The following is a 12874-nucleotide window of genomic DNA, read 5'->3' on the forward strand; positions in this document are numbered from 1 at the left end:
TCCTATGTGTTCTATGCGTGAATTGCTTGTGAGAGAATCACATGAAGGTAGTTTGATGGGACACTTTAGTGTTCAAAAGACTTTAGATGTTTTTCATGATCATTTCTATTGGCATAAAATGAAATCTGATGTGAATAGATTATGTGCTAACTGTATTGTATGCAAGCAAGCTAAGTCTAAATCACAACCTAATGGGTTATACATGCCTTTGCCCATACCTAATTCTCCTTGGATTGACATATCTATGGATTTTGTGCTTGGACTACCTAGGTCTAAGCATGGACATGATAGTATTTTTGTTGTGGTGGATAGGTTTTCAAAGATGGCACACTTTATTGCATGTAGGAAAACCGATGATGCACAACATGTTGCTGAATTGTTCTTTAGAGAAATTGTAAGTTTACATGGTATGCCTAGAACTATTGTCAGTGATAGGGACACCAAGTTTTTGAGCTATTTTTGGAAGACCTTATAGGGTAAATTGGGAACTAAATTACTTTTTTCTACTACATGTCATCCCCAAACCGATGGTCAAACTGAGGTAGTAAATAGAACTTTGTCACAATTACTTAGGACCATGGTTAAACGAAACTTGAGAACATGGGAAGATTGTTTGCCGCATGTTGAATTTGCATATAATCGTAGTATGCATTCTTCTACTCAATTTTGCCCATTTGAGATTGTTTATGGCTTTATTCCTTTGAGTCCTTTACTTTACCTTTGAGTGAACAAATGAATTTAGATGGTGTAAAGAAGGTTGAATTTGTGTTGAAGTTGCATGAGCAAGTGCGTGCAAATTTAGAAAGACGCAATGAACAAATCACCAAACAACGCAATAAGGGCCGCAAAAGGATGGTATTTGAAGTTGGTGATTGGGTTTGGGTGCACTTCAGGAAGGATAGGTTTCCCAATCAAAGAAAATCAAAGTTGATGCCACGTGGTGATGGTCCATTTGAAGTAATAGAGCGCATCAACGATAATGCATACAAAGTTGACTTACCTGGTGAGTATAATGTTAGTGCTACTTTTAATGTTGCTGATTTGTCTCCTTTTGATTTTGATGAAGGCGTTGATTCGAGGTCGAATCCTTTCAAAGAGGGGGGGAATGATGCAACCAATGATGCATCTAAGTCAACTAGCATGGATCCACTATCCTATAGAGGACCAATGACACGAGCAAAGAGTAAAAAGTTCAAGCAAGCCTTAAATTCTTACTTGGAGCATGTTTTGAAATTGGCTAATGATGGTGCTTTTAATGAAGATAAAAACGCCTTGAAGATAGTGACATTAATTGCTATTAATGAAGCTTAAACTTCTGGTCATGGAACAAGGTCAAGGTCAAATATCAGGGATCAAAGTCAACAGGCTTTCCTAGGGTTTCTAGAAGCATTGGGCCGCACATTAGGGTTTCTAGAAGCATTGGGTCGCACATTAGAGTTTCTAAAAGCATTGGACCGCACCCTAAGCATTGGGCCGCATATTAGGGTTTCTAGAAGCATTGGAGGTCTTACCTAATCCTAGGGCAGCCACCACTTATGCTTACAGAAGAAGGCAACCGCACATTAGAAGTCTTTTAGGGTTTGATTCTTTATTGCTTATCTCTTAGTCCTTTTTAAGGTTAGAATCATTTCAAGACTCTATAAATAGAGCTATGTATTTCGGCTAAAGGACATAAGATCAATATACATTTCTGAATGAAGTTTTATTTGAGTTGTTAACTCTTATTCCTTAAGGTGCTCCTTATTGAATTTCTTGAGATTAAATTAACTTGTTTGATTTAGTTTCACATCTACATGTTTGATCAATCAATTAACTTTTTATTAGTTTCTTGAGTTGTTTGAACATTCTTCATCTATTTATAACTAAAGGGCTCAGTAGTTCTATTGCTAAGTTTGTTAGTTCCATAATCAATTGCAAACTTTCAAGTTAGATTTTGAGGCAACAAATTCGAACTTATTGGTAAGGGTGCTTCCTCTTAAATAGGGAGAGCGTTTATCAGTTTGATTTTCTCACCATTACTTATCTTGGTGTTTGAACGTATCCGGTTCGAGTTCGTATCAATTTCACTAATAGATCTGCTTCCATGCTAAAGCAGCGGATTCTACTCGATTAAACAATAACAAATAAACGTATTTCCATCACATACTTGCATTAATAAGAAAGCTGCCCATCATTGCTTGAAATGGAAACAAAATTTACGTATTTAGAAAGAAAGAATAAAATAAGATGTTAATCAAATTTGTAGAATTCAAGCCACGGCAAAAACATTCCGAAGGCACAAGAGGGGAAGAACACAAATGCAATTTAAAAAAGAAAAGAACAAGAAGCAAATACTGGTTACATAATATCTAACCTTTTTTTTAAAGTATAGAGATTCATTGGGTATCCTACCATCCTCTCAACCTGACCTTTTGTATGACCTATGATGCCAGGGCCGTATCATGACGCATGTTCCTTCAAATCTACAAATGCTTTGTAGAAATTGGCATATATATATATATATATATATATATTCAATTATATCTATATGCATCAGTCCATCTTTAACTTAATACTATATTTCTTTTGCGGGAACTGAACCAAAGAATTGAAGAAATGTACATGACTTTTTCCACTTTATATGGCCTTTGGTAGCACACCAAGACGAAATGATGTTTCGAAGGTCCTTTCTAACCGAGTTCTCCAACCTCACTACACAAAATCCTCAAGGAAATGGGCACATAGGCAGCAGTGTGATTTGAGAAGTGTGCCAAATCAGTCATCAGGTGATGGGATTCAGGTCTAGATGCAACTCCGATTCCAGAAACCAAAGCAGGAGGAAAGTTCATGCAGACTGATTTCTGAAATGTGACGGTTGATTAATCAAGACAGTAAGCTAGGCCCATTCTCAGCAGCTGTCCGTGCATGACCATGATTATAATGCCTTGTCATCTGAATATCATGCGCATTGTGGGTCCTTGCTTTTGCATAGGGAGCACCTCTTGCTGTTAAAAGACAAAAGAAGGTAGGATATCAATTTGCACCTAAAAGACCTAAGCATGTTTGTGCTTTCGGCCTGTTCTTCTACAACAACTAGTTTTAAGACCACAGAGGTGAAAAGGGGAACACTGGATTAACTATATACATTATTTTCTAACATCTTATTGTTAGGAATTGATAACTTAATTGGAAGAGATATAGAACTAAATTCGGTCATCATCTGTTTGCACTTACCTGCAATCTGCTGTGCACGGAGAATATTTTGCCGTCTTTTCCACCAACACATTGAACAGATAACCATGAAGAGGAATGCCACAGATGCACCAAAGGCAATGCCAATCTTCGCACCAGCAGAGAGGTGGGGTCCACACGCCCGCAATCCAGGTATACCACAAAGACCAGCATTATCAGTAAAACTGCAAAAACCACAGATAGTATTCTTGTAGAATTTAGCAAAAAATATAGTAAATACCACAGAAGTAGTAAATTTTTAGGAGAAACATTTATAAGAGCCTACTTGAAGCTAGCTCCATGCAAAAGCCTTCCTCCCAGTGCAGCTGGGACTCTTCCAGATAGAGAATTGCCATTGAGATTCCTAAACATAAAAACTTGATATTAAAGTCAATAACAGAATAACTAAACATCCTAGCTTAGTTCACAATCTGTAGATTATGTAACAGATCTTACAATCTCCGCAATGATGTCAACTGTCCAATGCTCTCTGGAATTGATCCATTAAAGAAATTATAGGAGAGGTCCCTGCCAGACAATTAGATGTAATAAGATGATATACTGATGTGTTAAACTACACAAAATTGATATATATATATATATCAAGAACTCTCTTTTCCACACCAAGAAGTCATAAGCTACTCCATCAAACTAGCTAACTAAAATTAATACAAGAACTTACAGTACTTCTAAGCTGGTTATTGATCCAATTGATAGTGGAATAGCCCCATGAATGCTGTTAGTACTTAAATTTCTGCAAATGCCCAAATTTCAACAAATATAAGAGCTTACAAGCTAAAAAGAAAGCACCAATACCTTTCCAATTGAAACTAGAAGGTGTATGTACTAAAAACTTACATGCTCTGCAAATGGTGAAACTTAGACATGTCATTTGGCAAGAAACCCCTCAAACCTTGGTTGTCAAGTCCCCTGACCATGAAGAAGCTAACCTCTTAGTATCTTAAGCATTGACCAACCATTTTCAAAGTCAAATAAATTGGAAGAGATGTGCTGAATAGTTCAGTCGAAAAGGTAAAAGGTAAATATGGTACTAGAACTGAAAAATTGAAACCTTAAACCACAAGAAATTCTTAAAAAATTTATCAGTTTCACCCTACCTTGTGTCAAGAAGTATAGATAACAAAAAGAGCACATTTTAAGAAGCCAAAGAGGCCATGGAAATACTGATATGTATCATGTAACTAACAGACTATGCAGTCAACTGCACAATTATGTTCTCACAAAACTTCAAGATGGCCTGCTCAAACTTATTCTCAGTAACAGGCCAAACCTTGTGCAGTATGAGAAACAGAGGTGAATCAATAAGTACAATGGGCAATATGTAATCTCAGAGATTAAGGAATTAACAGAAGCAAATGCAACTGGAATGTAAACAATGCAAAGATCAAGTACATACAGCCCATCAATGACCCATTTGCTGATAGTTCTGTCAAACTGGCAATCAGCGCCAGTCCATGGATGTTGCTGGGGAACACATGGATCACCATTCCACCCAAATCGAAGGGGAAGGCCCAATGCACTCTTTAATGTCTGTAAAGCTCGAACTTAATGAAGAAGAATAATCAAATTAATAATTGCTTTCGAAAGTTCCAACTCATGAAAAGCTGCATGTGCTAAAGCAAGAAGCAATGACATCTTCAAATATTTGCTTCACAAATGATGATATAAACCCATATGATCAGATAGCATCTAAGACACATAAATGTAGCACAAGAATATATGATCAAACATCATCAAAGATGCATAAATGATAGCACAAGAATAAAGTAATCTATATCAATACCATGGTACAATTCTAAATGAACAGTTAAAAACAGCAAGGCCTTATGGCATAAATGTTTTCCAAGGAAATCAAATAAAAGGTAAGTAAAAAAGTAAACCACAACTCTAATCATGCACTCACAGGGGAAAAAAAGATTGTGGCAGCATTTTACTACGTCAGATGAAATATATATACATGAAGTTATTTGCACAATTATATACTGGTGTACATATACATATAGAAAGCCTCATTCTGGTTCTGGATATCTTACAAAGAATAAAGTATAAACAAATTCAAACACGTAGCAAGAAGAAGAGCATGATATATGTACCTTCATCCAATAAAGTTTTGGACTCGGCTGTGATAACTTCAAAGACCTCAATGGCATTAACTATAGCATGGTTTCCTTCTTTAGGACGCAAGGTTATTGTCAAAGTTCTCCCATTAACAGCAACTGTCGTGTTAAGTACAAGAGCAGTGTAACGACCCCCACTCATTTTGGTGATATCTACTGCTTCAAATTCAACATCACCATTAATCAGGATGTCGAATATCCGTTTTCCTACTCCAGTGATTGAAACATCAATCTCAGCAAAATGTAGCCAGACTGAGTAGTTTTTGTTAGGATCCACATCCATTGTATATGCTAAATCCGGCTGAGTATCAGTGCTAACAAGGGCAGTCTGATAAAGAGATTCTGGATAAAAGTTTGGTGCATTTGAAGCCTTCTTAATGCTATTTTCAGTAGATATAGCTTTATCCGAACCTTGGCCAAATGTTGTCATGCGACTCCAAAATCTGTCCCCACCCCATCGATCGCCACTATAATCTACATCAAACTTTGACTTCCCATTACCACAACTAAATCTGGTCGCTGTTCTTAAGATTACCCCCTGACCCCACTCTGGACCAAAAAAGTATGATCTATCATCTACTTGAAGAATTTCAATTGAAAGGATTGCTGGATCTCCGTGACCAGTACTATGGAAACAGATGGATGCTGTGCCATCTGTAAGAAACACTTGTGCTTCAGTAAATACTCGGTCATCATGGCTACTCCAACCTGATTGCAAAGAATAAATCTGTGTGCCTTCGACAGAAATATCAAATAGAGGTTCATTGTCAGAGTTCGGATCAGGATCGTGATGTGCAACCAATGCATAGAACACCCTTACAGAATAGTGTCCCTTTGGCACTCTTTTAATGTTGTAGCAATTATTGGGACCTTCAGATAGGGGGAAATAGCGGAGGGTGGAAAGTGGAGGAGCAACGTAACTTGTAAGCGATGCATTAGTAGGAATCCCGCCTGTATATGCAAAATCCTTGTACCAAAGTGTATTGGTTGGTGGGCTGTGCACATTTACACGAGCTCCACAGCTTATCCTCATCACCCATGGTCCTACGAGCAAATATAAATATCATATTTAAATAACAATAAACAAGAAGAAATACAACAATCAAGTAATCTCCGAGCTAAAGATAGTAAATTTTGCTAGAACTTGATTGGAGTATGTAATATTAGTTTTTTATTATTGAGGCAAATTTTCCTATGCCATGCAACCTAATAATCAATACTTTAATTTCCTCTATGTAATCTAATTACAATAAGTTTTGGTAATGACCTCCAATATTATCAACCACAAACAACAGTGTAGAATTGAAAAGGAAGCAATCATCACTGATTCGTAGCTTTTCCCTTTCTTCCTTCTTTATCTGTCTTAGAATCCAATTTTTTTATGTACATTGCTAATTTTCCTAACTATGTGAACTAAGAAAAGAATAAAATAACCAGAAGAAAAATAGAAGAGTTTTGGGCTCTTCAAGACAGATATAATTATATCAACATCAATTATACCAATAAGCAGTTCAAAGTTCAATTTCATGGAACGTTATAGATTAAAAGAAAAAGAATTTCATTTAATTTTTTTTATGTAAAACCCCAACTGCTTAGTACATGATAACTAAGCTAAGAAGCTTCATGTGGATAGTGTGAAACTGAGAATCTACAAGACAAGTGTAAGAAGTTTCCAATTTCGGCAGATCAGTAAACACCAGAACTTCAACATTAATCAATAACAGCAATCACAAATAAAACCACAGAATGGAGAAACAGCTAATGAATCATTTATACATACATAAATTCTAAACAGGCATTTATCAAACTATTACATACATACATTCAAAAGATAACACTCGTTATCTAGCTAAATGATAAACAAGAATCCCTAATTCAAATCCACAAGCATATCTACATATATTCAGAAAGTAACACTCATTTATCAAACTAAATAATAAACAACAATCCCTAATTAAATCCACAACTATCAGATAATTTTTACTTTCATCAAATCAGAAAATTGCTAAAGTGAAGTGCAAAAAAAAAAAAAAGAAAAAAAAAAAGACTTACCTGGTTTAGCTAAACAAGTGGAGAAAGCTAAGAAAAATACGAGAGAGCATGATTGTACGATGACAAATCTTAACATTTTAGCTTCAATTTTTGCTTTTCTTGTTTTACGCGTTTTACATGCACAGACACACAGACCTCTCTCTCTCTCTCTCACTATGGCCTCATTTCTTCTTCTAAGCTCTTTTTTGTTGCTTTTTTAAGGGAGTGCAGGGACGTGAGTGCAGGTAAACAATAAACAGTTGGATTTTTATTTTTTCCTTTTCTACATTTTGTTGACTCGTGAGAGAGAGAGAGAGAGTGCTTGTTTGTGGAGTTCATTGGTTCATTATCCTTGATGGACATCTTTTGATCGGACGGTCAAAAGAGCTCTTTAGGGTACATCAGAGTAACTTCCTAATCTGATAGGTGCCTTCTTTCTTCATTGTTAATACTACATGAGTAGGCCCCACTGCTTGGACCTATGGTGACGTAAAGTGACTTGTGATGGTAAGTTGTTATTTCCAGACGTGTTTTTGCTATTTGCCTATTATTTCCACTTGAAAATTCCTTTTGGTTTTACTTTAGGACAAAAGGCACGTGACTAGAGGAAGACGGAAATGTTCACGGGTGAGAATGTATGAGTTTATTTTAACTTTTTCTTTTTTACGTTAATGTTTGATCATGATATATGGCGTAGATTTTTAATTAGACGGCTTAGGATTCCTTTTTGACTTTTTTGTATTTTGACTTCCCTTTTTTCCACTTTTAAGGCATTGCCACACTTTGGTGCGCAATTATCGGGCTCAGTCTTATATTGATGTTCAAATGTCTTGCATTGTGTCCGACTAACGACACTATTCGTGTGCGCGTCTTGGTGTGTGTAGTAATCCAATATTAATTTAATTACATAGCTTTATAAACTCTTCTCTCTATTCTGGTATTTAACTATGGACGGATATAATCTATGCATAGTAGAGAAACTTGCTCTTATTCGATCTTATTGGCTTAGCCTGAAGAGTTAGCTGATGCTGATCCGGTAGTGTCAACTAGGCGATCCTCAACAGCTTCAACAGCAGAGATTATCGGACATGAAGATAGGATGAAGATGGTGGGATGAAGTAGTCTTTAAAAAAACCATGTGTAAGGGAAGGCAAAGAAGGTAACCGTAGGGAGGATACCTTTACCATTTCGCTTCTTCCGCTTTTGGGGATTCAATTCAACTAATAGAACAGAACCCGAGGGAAACGAAAGGAGTGACCTTCACTCGGATTAGGGACTAACCGTGAATGTCGAGGTGAGCCGGCAAGACCGGGGAAAGAACCTAATGAGACCCTGTATGAAGCTCGGGTGCTTCATGTAGAGAGAGACCGAAGCCAGTCTAGTTCACTTCATGATGCCAGGCAATGAATCAGTCAAGTAGCGGCTCGGCTTGAATGCCGGTCTTTGGTTTGCAGACGTTTGGGGATAGACTTGCTTTCACGTTTTCAGCTCCCTTCGCTCCACTCACTTAAACAGACCTAACGGACTAGGTCAGGTTCCCCTTTTTATATGTATTGTTTAATAATTATGAGAATGCATTTATCGGTAAATAAAACATGAATTCTTCAAATTCTTACGGGATACTTACATGATCACTGAGTTCAATTTCTTTTTGACTCAATTCTAGTTTTCTTTATATAATTTCTGTTTTTACTTTGACTTTGCACTATCGCATTCATTATTGGTAGCATCAATATTAAATAATTAATCATTTATTAACGATTTTTTTAATTATTAATTATTGAGGATGATATTTCAAGAAGAATTAAAATATGAGTAAGTAAGAATAGTTCTATTATTGTAGACATGGAAATATATTAAAAATCACCTATTGAATAGAAATAAATATTTAATCAAAATATAAATTCATTCATATATTATTGATTTTAAACCTATATAATACAATATGCTTTGACTATATTTGTCATGACTATTTTTTAGATCTTTACAATTGACGATTAGAGGATTAACTGTATATGTGAAAATAAGTGGATCCATATTATATGTTAAATATAATTGAATAACAATATTAATATGAAACCCATTTTGCTATAACATAGATAAGAGGAAAAAAAAAAGAAGAAGAAGTAAAGGGGATATTATCAATTGGGTGTAATTTAATTTATATAAAAATCATCATTGGAATTATGAGATGAGATCTCGAATGATGAGATATGTTGACATTATTTTTCAATTTAGGAAAACATGAATGGTATTATTATCTTTTGGAACTACTCCATGATATGGATTATGAGAATATGTATAAGCATTTAGTGTCCAACTCATTTCCCTGCGTAAATATTGATGTACATCGATAATGTTATGGAAAAAGTAAGAAACGATTTTAGAATAGGAAGGTTGAGCGGGCGCTCGTAGAATAGATACCATTTGGACGCATACAATTGGAATAATTGCGCAGCTGATTTTGGTTTGGGCAAAAATATGCATTAGGCTTGATATTATATTTGGAATCTTATGACCTAATGGATCATTAACAATAAGAACTGCTCTTCCTCTTATCACTTTATGATGAAACTGCTTTTGACCTTCCAAATGTTCATTTACCAAATACAAAAATTATAATTACTGCAACCGTCCGTAATTCATGGAGACTCATCCAAATTTTAGGAATTCTTTTTTAGTATATATTTTAGGAAATTTTTTATTAAATTATATTTTAGTTTTACGTATTTTAATTTTAGAATTTATGATTTTTTTTTTTTTTAGATTACGCTGATATTCTGTAAATGTGATTGTTAACAAATAACGGTTAAATTGTAAAAAGATTCTGATATGACACACAATAGCTATTATTTTTTTAATTGTCACGTCAGCACATGCTAATGGCGTTTTGGAATTTGACCATTATTTACCAACAGTCAACGCACCAAAATGACAAAAAGTAAATCATAGACTTTAAAATAAAAATATGATAAATCATAAAATAGTTTAATAAATTTTTTCTATATTTTAATTGTTTTTCATTTTTATTTTCTTGTTATAAAAAATATAATTTAAATAATCATTTTGAGCTGGGTCGATTAAAATTTGAATTAATATAAATTAACAAGTTCTAAATTTAAAACTTTAGTATGTAATTAAGAAAATTATATAATTTTTATACGCAATTTCTATTTGTCCAAAAATTGATAAGAGTCATTTAAACTAATTTATTTATAAAGAAAATTATATAATTTTTATACGCAATTTCTATTTGTCTAAAAATTGATCATAATCATTTAAACTAATTTATTTATGAAAAAAGCCAAATAAATATTGAAGTCTATTGAATCCACACAAGGAGAATGTGGACAGTAGTCTAATAAGTCATAAAACTGACTTGATGAAACATAGTTGATTAGAACTTAAAAGCATAAAATTCTTGATTGAGGGAAAGAGTCACAACAATTATATTGATAATAGAAAAAGAAAAGAAAAAACTTGAAATAGTGTATCTTAAATCTTTTTTAATTTTTTACCAAACACTTTAATATAGTTATTCAATGAAAACAGTCATCAGCTGTATTAAATCTCTGAACCAAACACTCTCAGTATTCGTCTTTCGATTGGTGGCTTCTTGTTGTTTAATAGATCTTCTTTTATAGGTGTTTCGCTTTAGCATCGTCATTAACATTATCAACGAGATTGTTGCTCTGTCTACAATAGTTGGTGCCGCCGTTTAGATTAGGCCGATTATTGTTTGGATTCTACCCGACTAATAATGAAAAATACAAACTATTTATAAAAATAAAAATCCGACTAACTAAAACAGTTCTAGTAATTTTAGAATTAAATTGATTCGAGTTCAATTATACATACAGTTGTATTCTACATTCACTCATTCATTTAATTTTCATTTTAATTAAATTAAATTCTAATTTCTTATAGTTATTAGTTTTGTCATTTACTGATATGAGTTCAACCCAGCAGTTGTTGTAATGTTGTCTCTACCATCTACCATAATAGTTACTGCAGACAATTTAGTGTGTATATATATATATATATATATATATATAATATAGAGCGTGTAGGTAATTTGGTGTATATGGACAAAATTCATACATGTAGCAAATTATTCTTTCAAGAGTTTTAAGGCAGTTACATCCCTAAGGTTCAAACTTAAAACCCTAGTTAAGCTATAAGAGACTTTTACTATCTTATTTATAACTTTTGAATAGTTATTGTGGACAATTTTATTTTGTTCTTATGTATTTTTTAGATAAAAAGTTATTACATTAAATGGCAATACTATAAGGGCCTCGTTAAAAACTTTAATAAGCTAATCATAATAGAATACAACTTATCAAATGAAAAAGAGTGCCCCAAATCATAAATTCCATGCCAATTTAGGTTTACTTTAGTTTAGAAAAGTTTGTACTTTATTATTATTGTCAAGATTGTCGTAAGAGACAATCTAATATAGATCACTCAATGCAACTCCTTTTACCTAGAGCCAAATTTATTAAGATGGCTTGGTCTTTGCTAGTACGTGGATGTGCTTTAGTGGACTTAATATTGGTATTTTGGCTATATATCTTCTCTCTTTTTCCTTTGTTCTACAATGTAACTAAAAGTTCTAAATTTTTTTTCAATTGAGTATTTGAAAGTGAAAGAAGAATTTTCAAAACTACTTAACTATTCATCTTAAAAGTTTCTTATCTCTCGTAATCGAGTTAGCGACTCAGATAAGCCAAACTCTTGCCTTCACATGTAGAGCCCTAATTTTCTCAAAATTCACTTACTTATGACTCAAATCTCAAATTTCTATTTTTTTTGTCATAATAACATGGCTTCACTCACAATTCACTTACTTATGACTCAATCTAAAATTTATTTCTTTCTCATAAATTTAATGCTACTAGGTATGTCTTAAAACAAGTCAAAATTTAGAAATTAATTGTTATTCTTCAATGCAATGCTGTCATCAATTCTTTGATTAAAGGGAAAGACGTTTAACACTTATTTTATTTTTATTGAGTTAAAATTAAAAAATTTAGATATTAGATCGAAAATATATGACGTTTTGGATTTTCATGGATATTTTGATAAGGAATTAAAAAGTGTTTGAAGAAATGCTTTTGAAAGATGTTGCTTTTAATATTTTTAGATTGATGTGTTTATTTGGAGGTTACGTAGAAATAATAATTTTATGTAAATTTTTGAATTTATTAAATCAAATTAAGGAAAGTATTTTAGTGATCAATGGATCAGTTATTGATGTTTTGATTGTTTATAAACTTCGTCAAGCTTCAAGAGCAAATGAGACTTTTTAGGTTTTGGATAAATTAATGATTAGGGACTACGAACCATATTTAATGCATAATTATGGTTGAAGCTTTTTGATTATCAAGAAATGTAGCTGATGTTAATAAGGTGTCGAAGACAAAGAGAATTTGAGGTGTTGAAGATAAAAAAAATTTGAGATAAATTTGAATATATATATATATATATTTTAA

At 33.4% G+C, this 12874-nt stretch overlaps 1 protein-coding gene and 1 long non-coding RNA gene across 2 annotated transcripts; one reads left to right on the forward strand and one right to left on the reverse strand.

Annotated features, from left to right (window-relative positions):
• Positions 1–2202: 2202 nt before the first annotated feature.
• On the reverse strand, positions 2203–7626 carry LOC8258440 (receptor-like protein 4). The gene is made up of 9 exons (XM_002509399.4): positions 7401–7626; positions 5325–6392; positions 4628–4775; positions 4069–4140; positions 3893–3964; positions 3667–3738; positions 3497–3574; positions 3214–3395; positions 2203–2984 (listed from the first exon to the last, which is right to left on the reverse strand). The coding sequence occupies exons 1-9, from the start codon at positions 7474–7476 to the stop codon at positions 2863–2865; spliced, it is 1890 nt and encodes a 629-aa protein (XP_002509445.1). The 5' UTR covers positions 7477–7626; the 3' UTR covers positions 2203–2862.
• A 120-nt stretch (positions 7627–7746) lies between these two features.
• On the forward strand, positions 7747–8988 carry LOC125370140. The gene is made up of 2 exons (XR_007216027.1): positions 7747–7886; positions 7965–8988. It is a non-coding gene; the product is annotated as an uncharacterized LOC125370140 (long non-coding RNA).
• The last annotated feature ends 3886 nt before the right edge of the window (positions 8989–12874 follow it).

Source organism: Ricinus communis, chromosome 5 (genome assembly GCF_019578655.1).
Source record: "Ricinus communis isolate WT05 ecotype wild-type chromosome 5, ASM1957865v1, whole genome shotgun sequence".
Classification (NCBI taxonomy): Eukaryota; Viridiplantae; Streptophyta; class Magnoliopsida; order Malpighiales; family Euphorbiaceae; genus Ricinus; species Ricinus communis.

What these genes read in the sequence shown, in the direction of transcription:
- LOC8258440 (XM_002509399.4), bottom strand. Translation starts at nt 7,476, where the DNA reads ATGTTAAGATTTGTCATCGTACAATCATGCTCTCTCGTATTTTTCTTA. An exon ending in ATAACCAGCTTAGAAGTACT is followed by an intron (nt 3,739 to 3,892) that starts GTAAGTTCTTGT and finishes ATTGTCTGGCAG; the next exon opens with GGACCTCTCCTATAATTTCT. An exon ending in CCGTGCACAGCAGATTGCAG is followed by an intron (nt 2,985 to 3,213) that starts GTAAGTGCAAAC and finishes GTCTTTTAACAG; the next exon opens with CAAGAGGTGCTCCCTATGCA.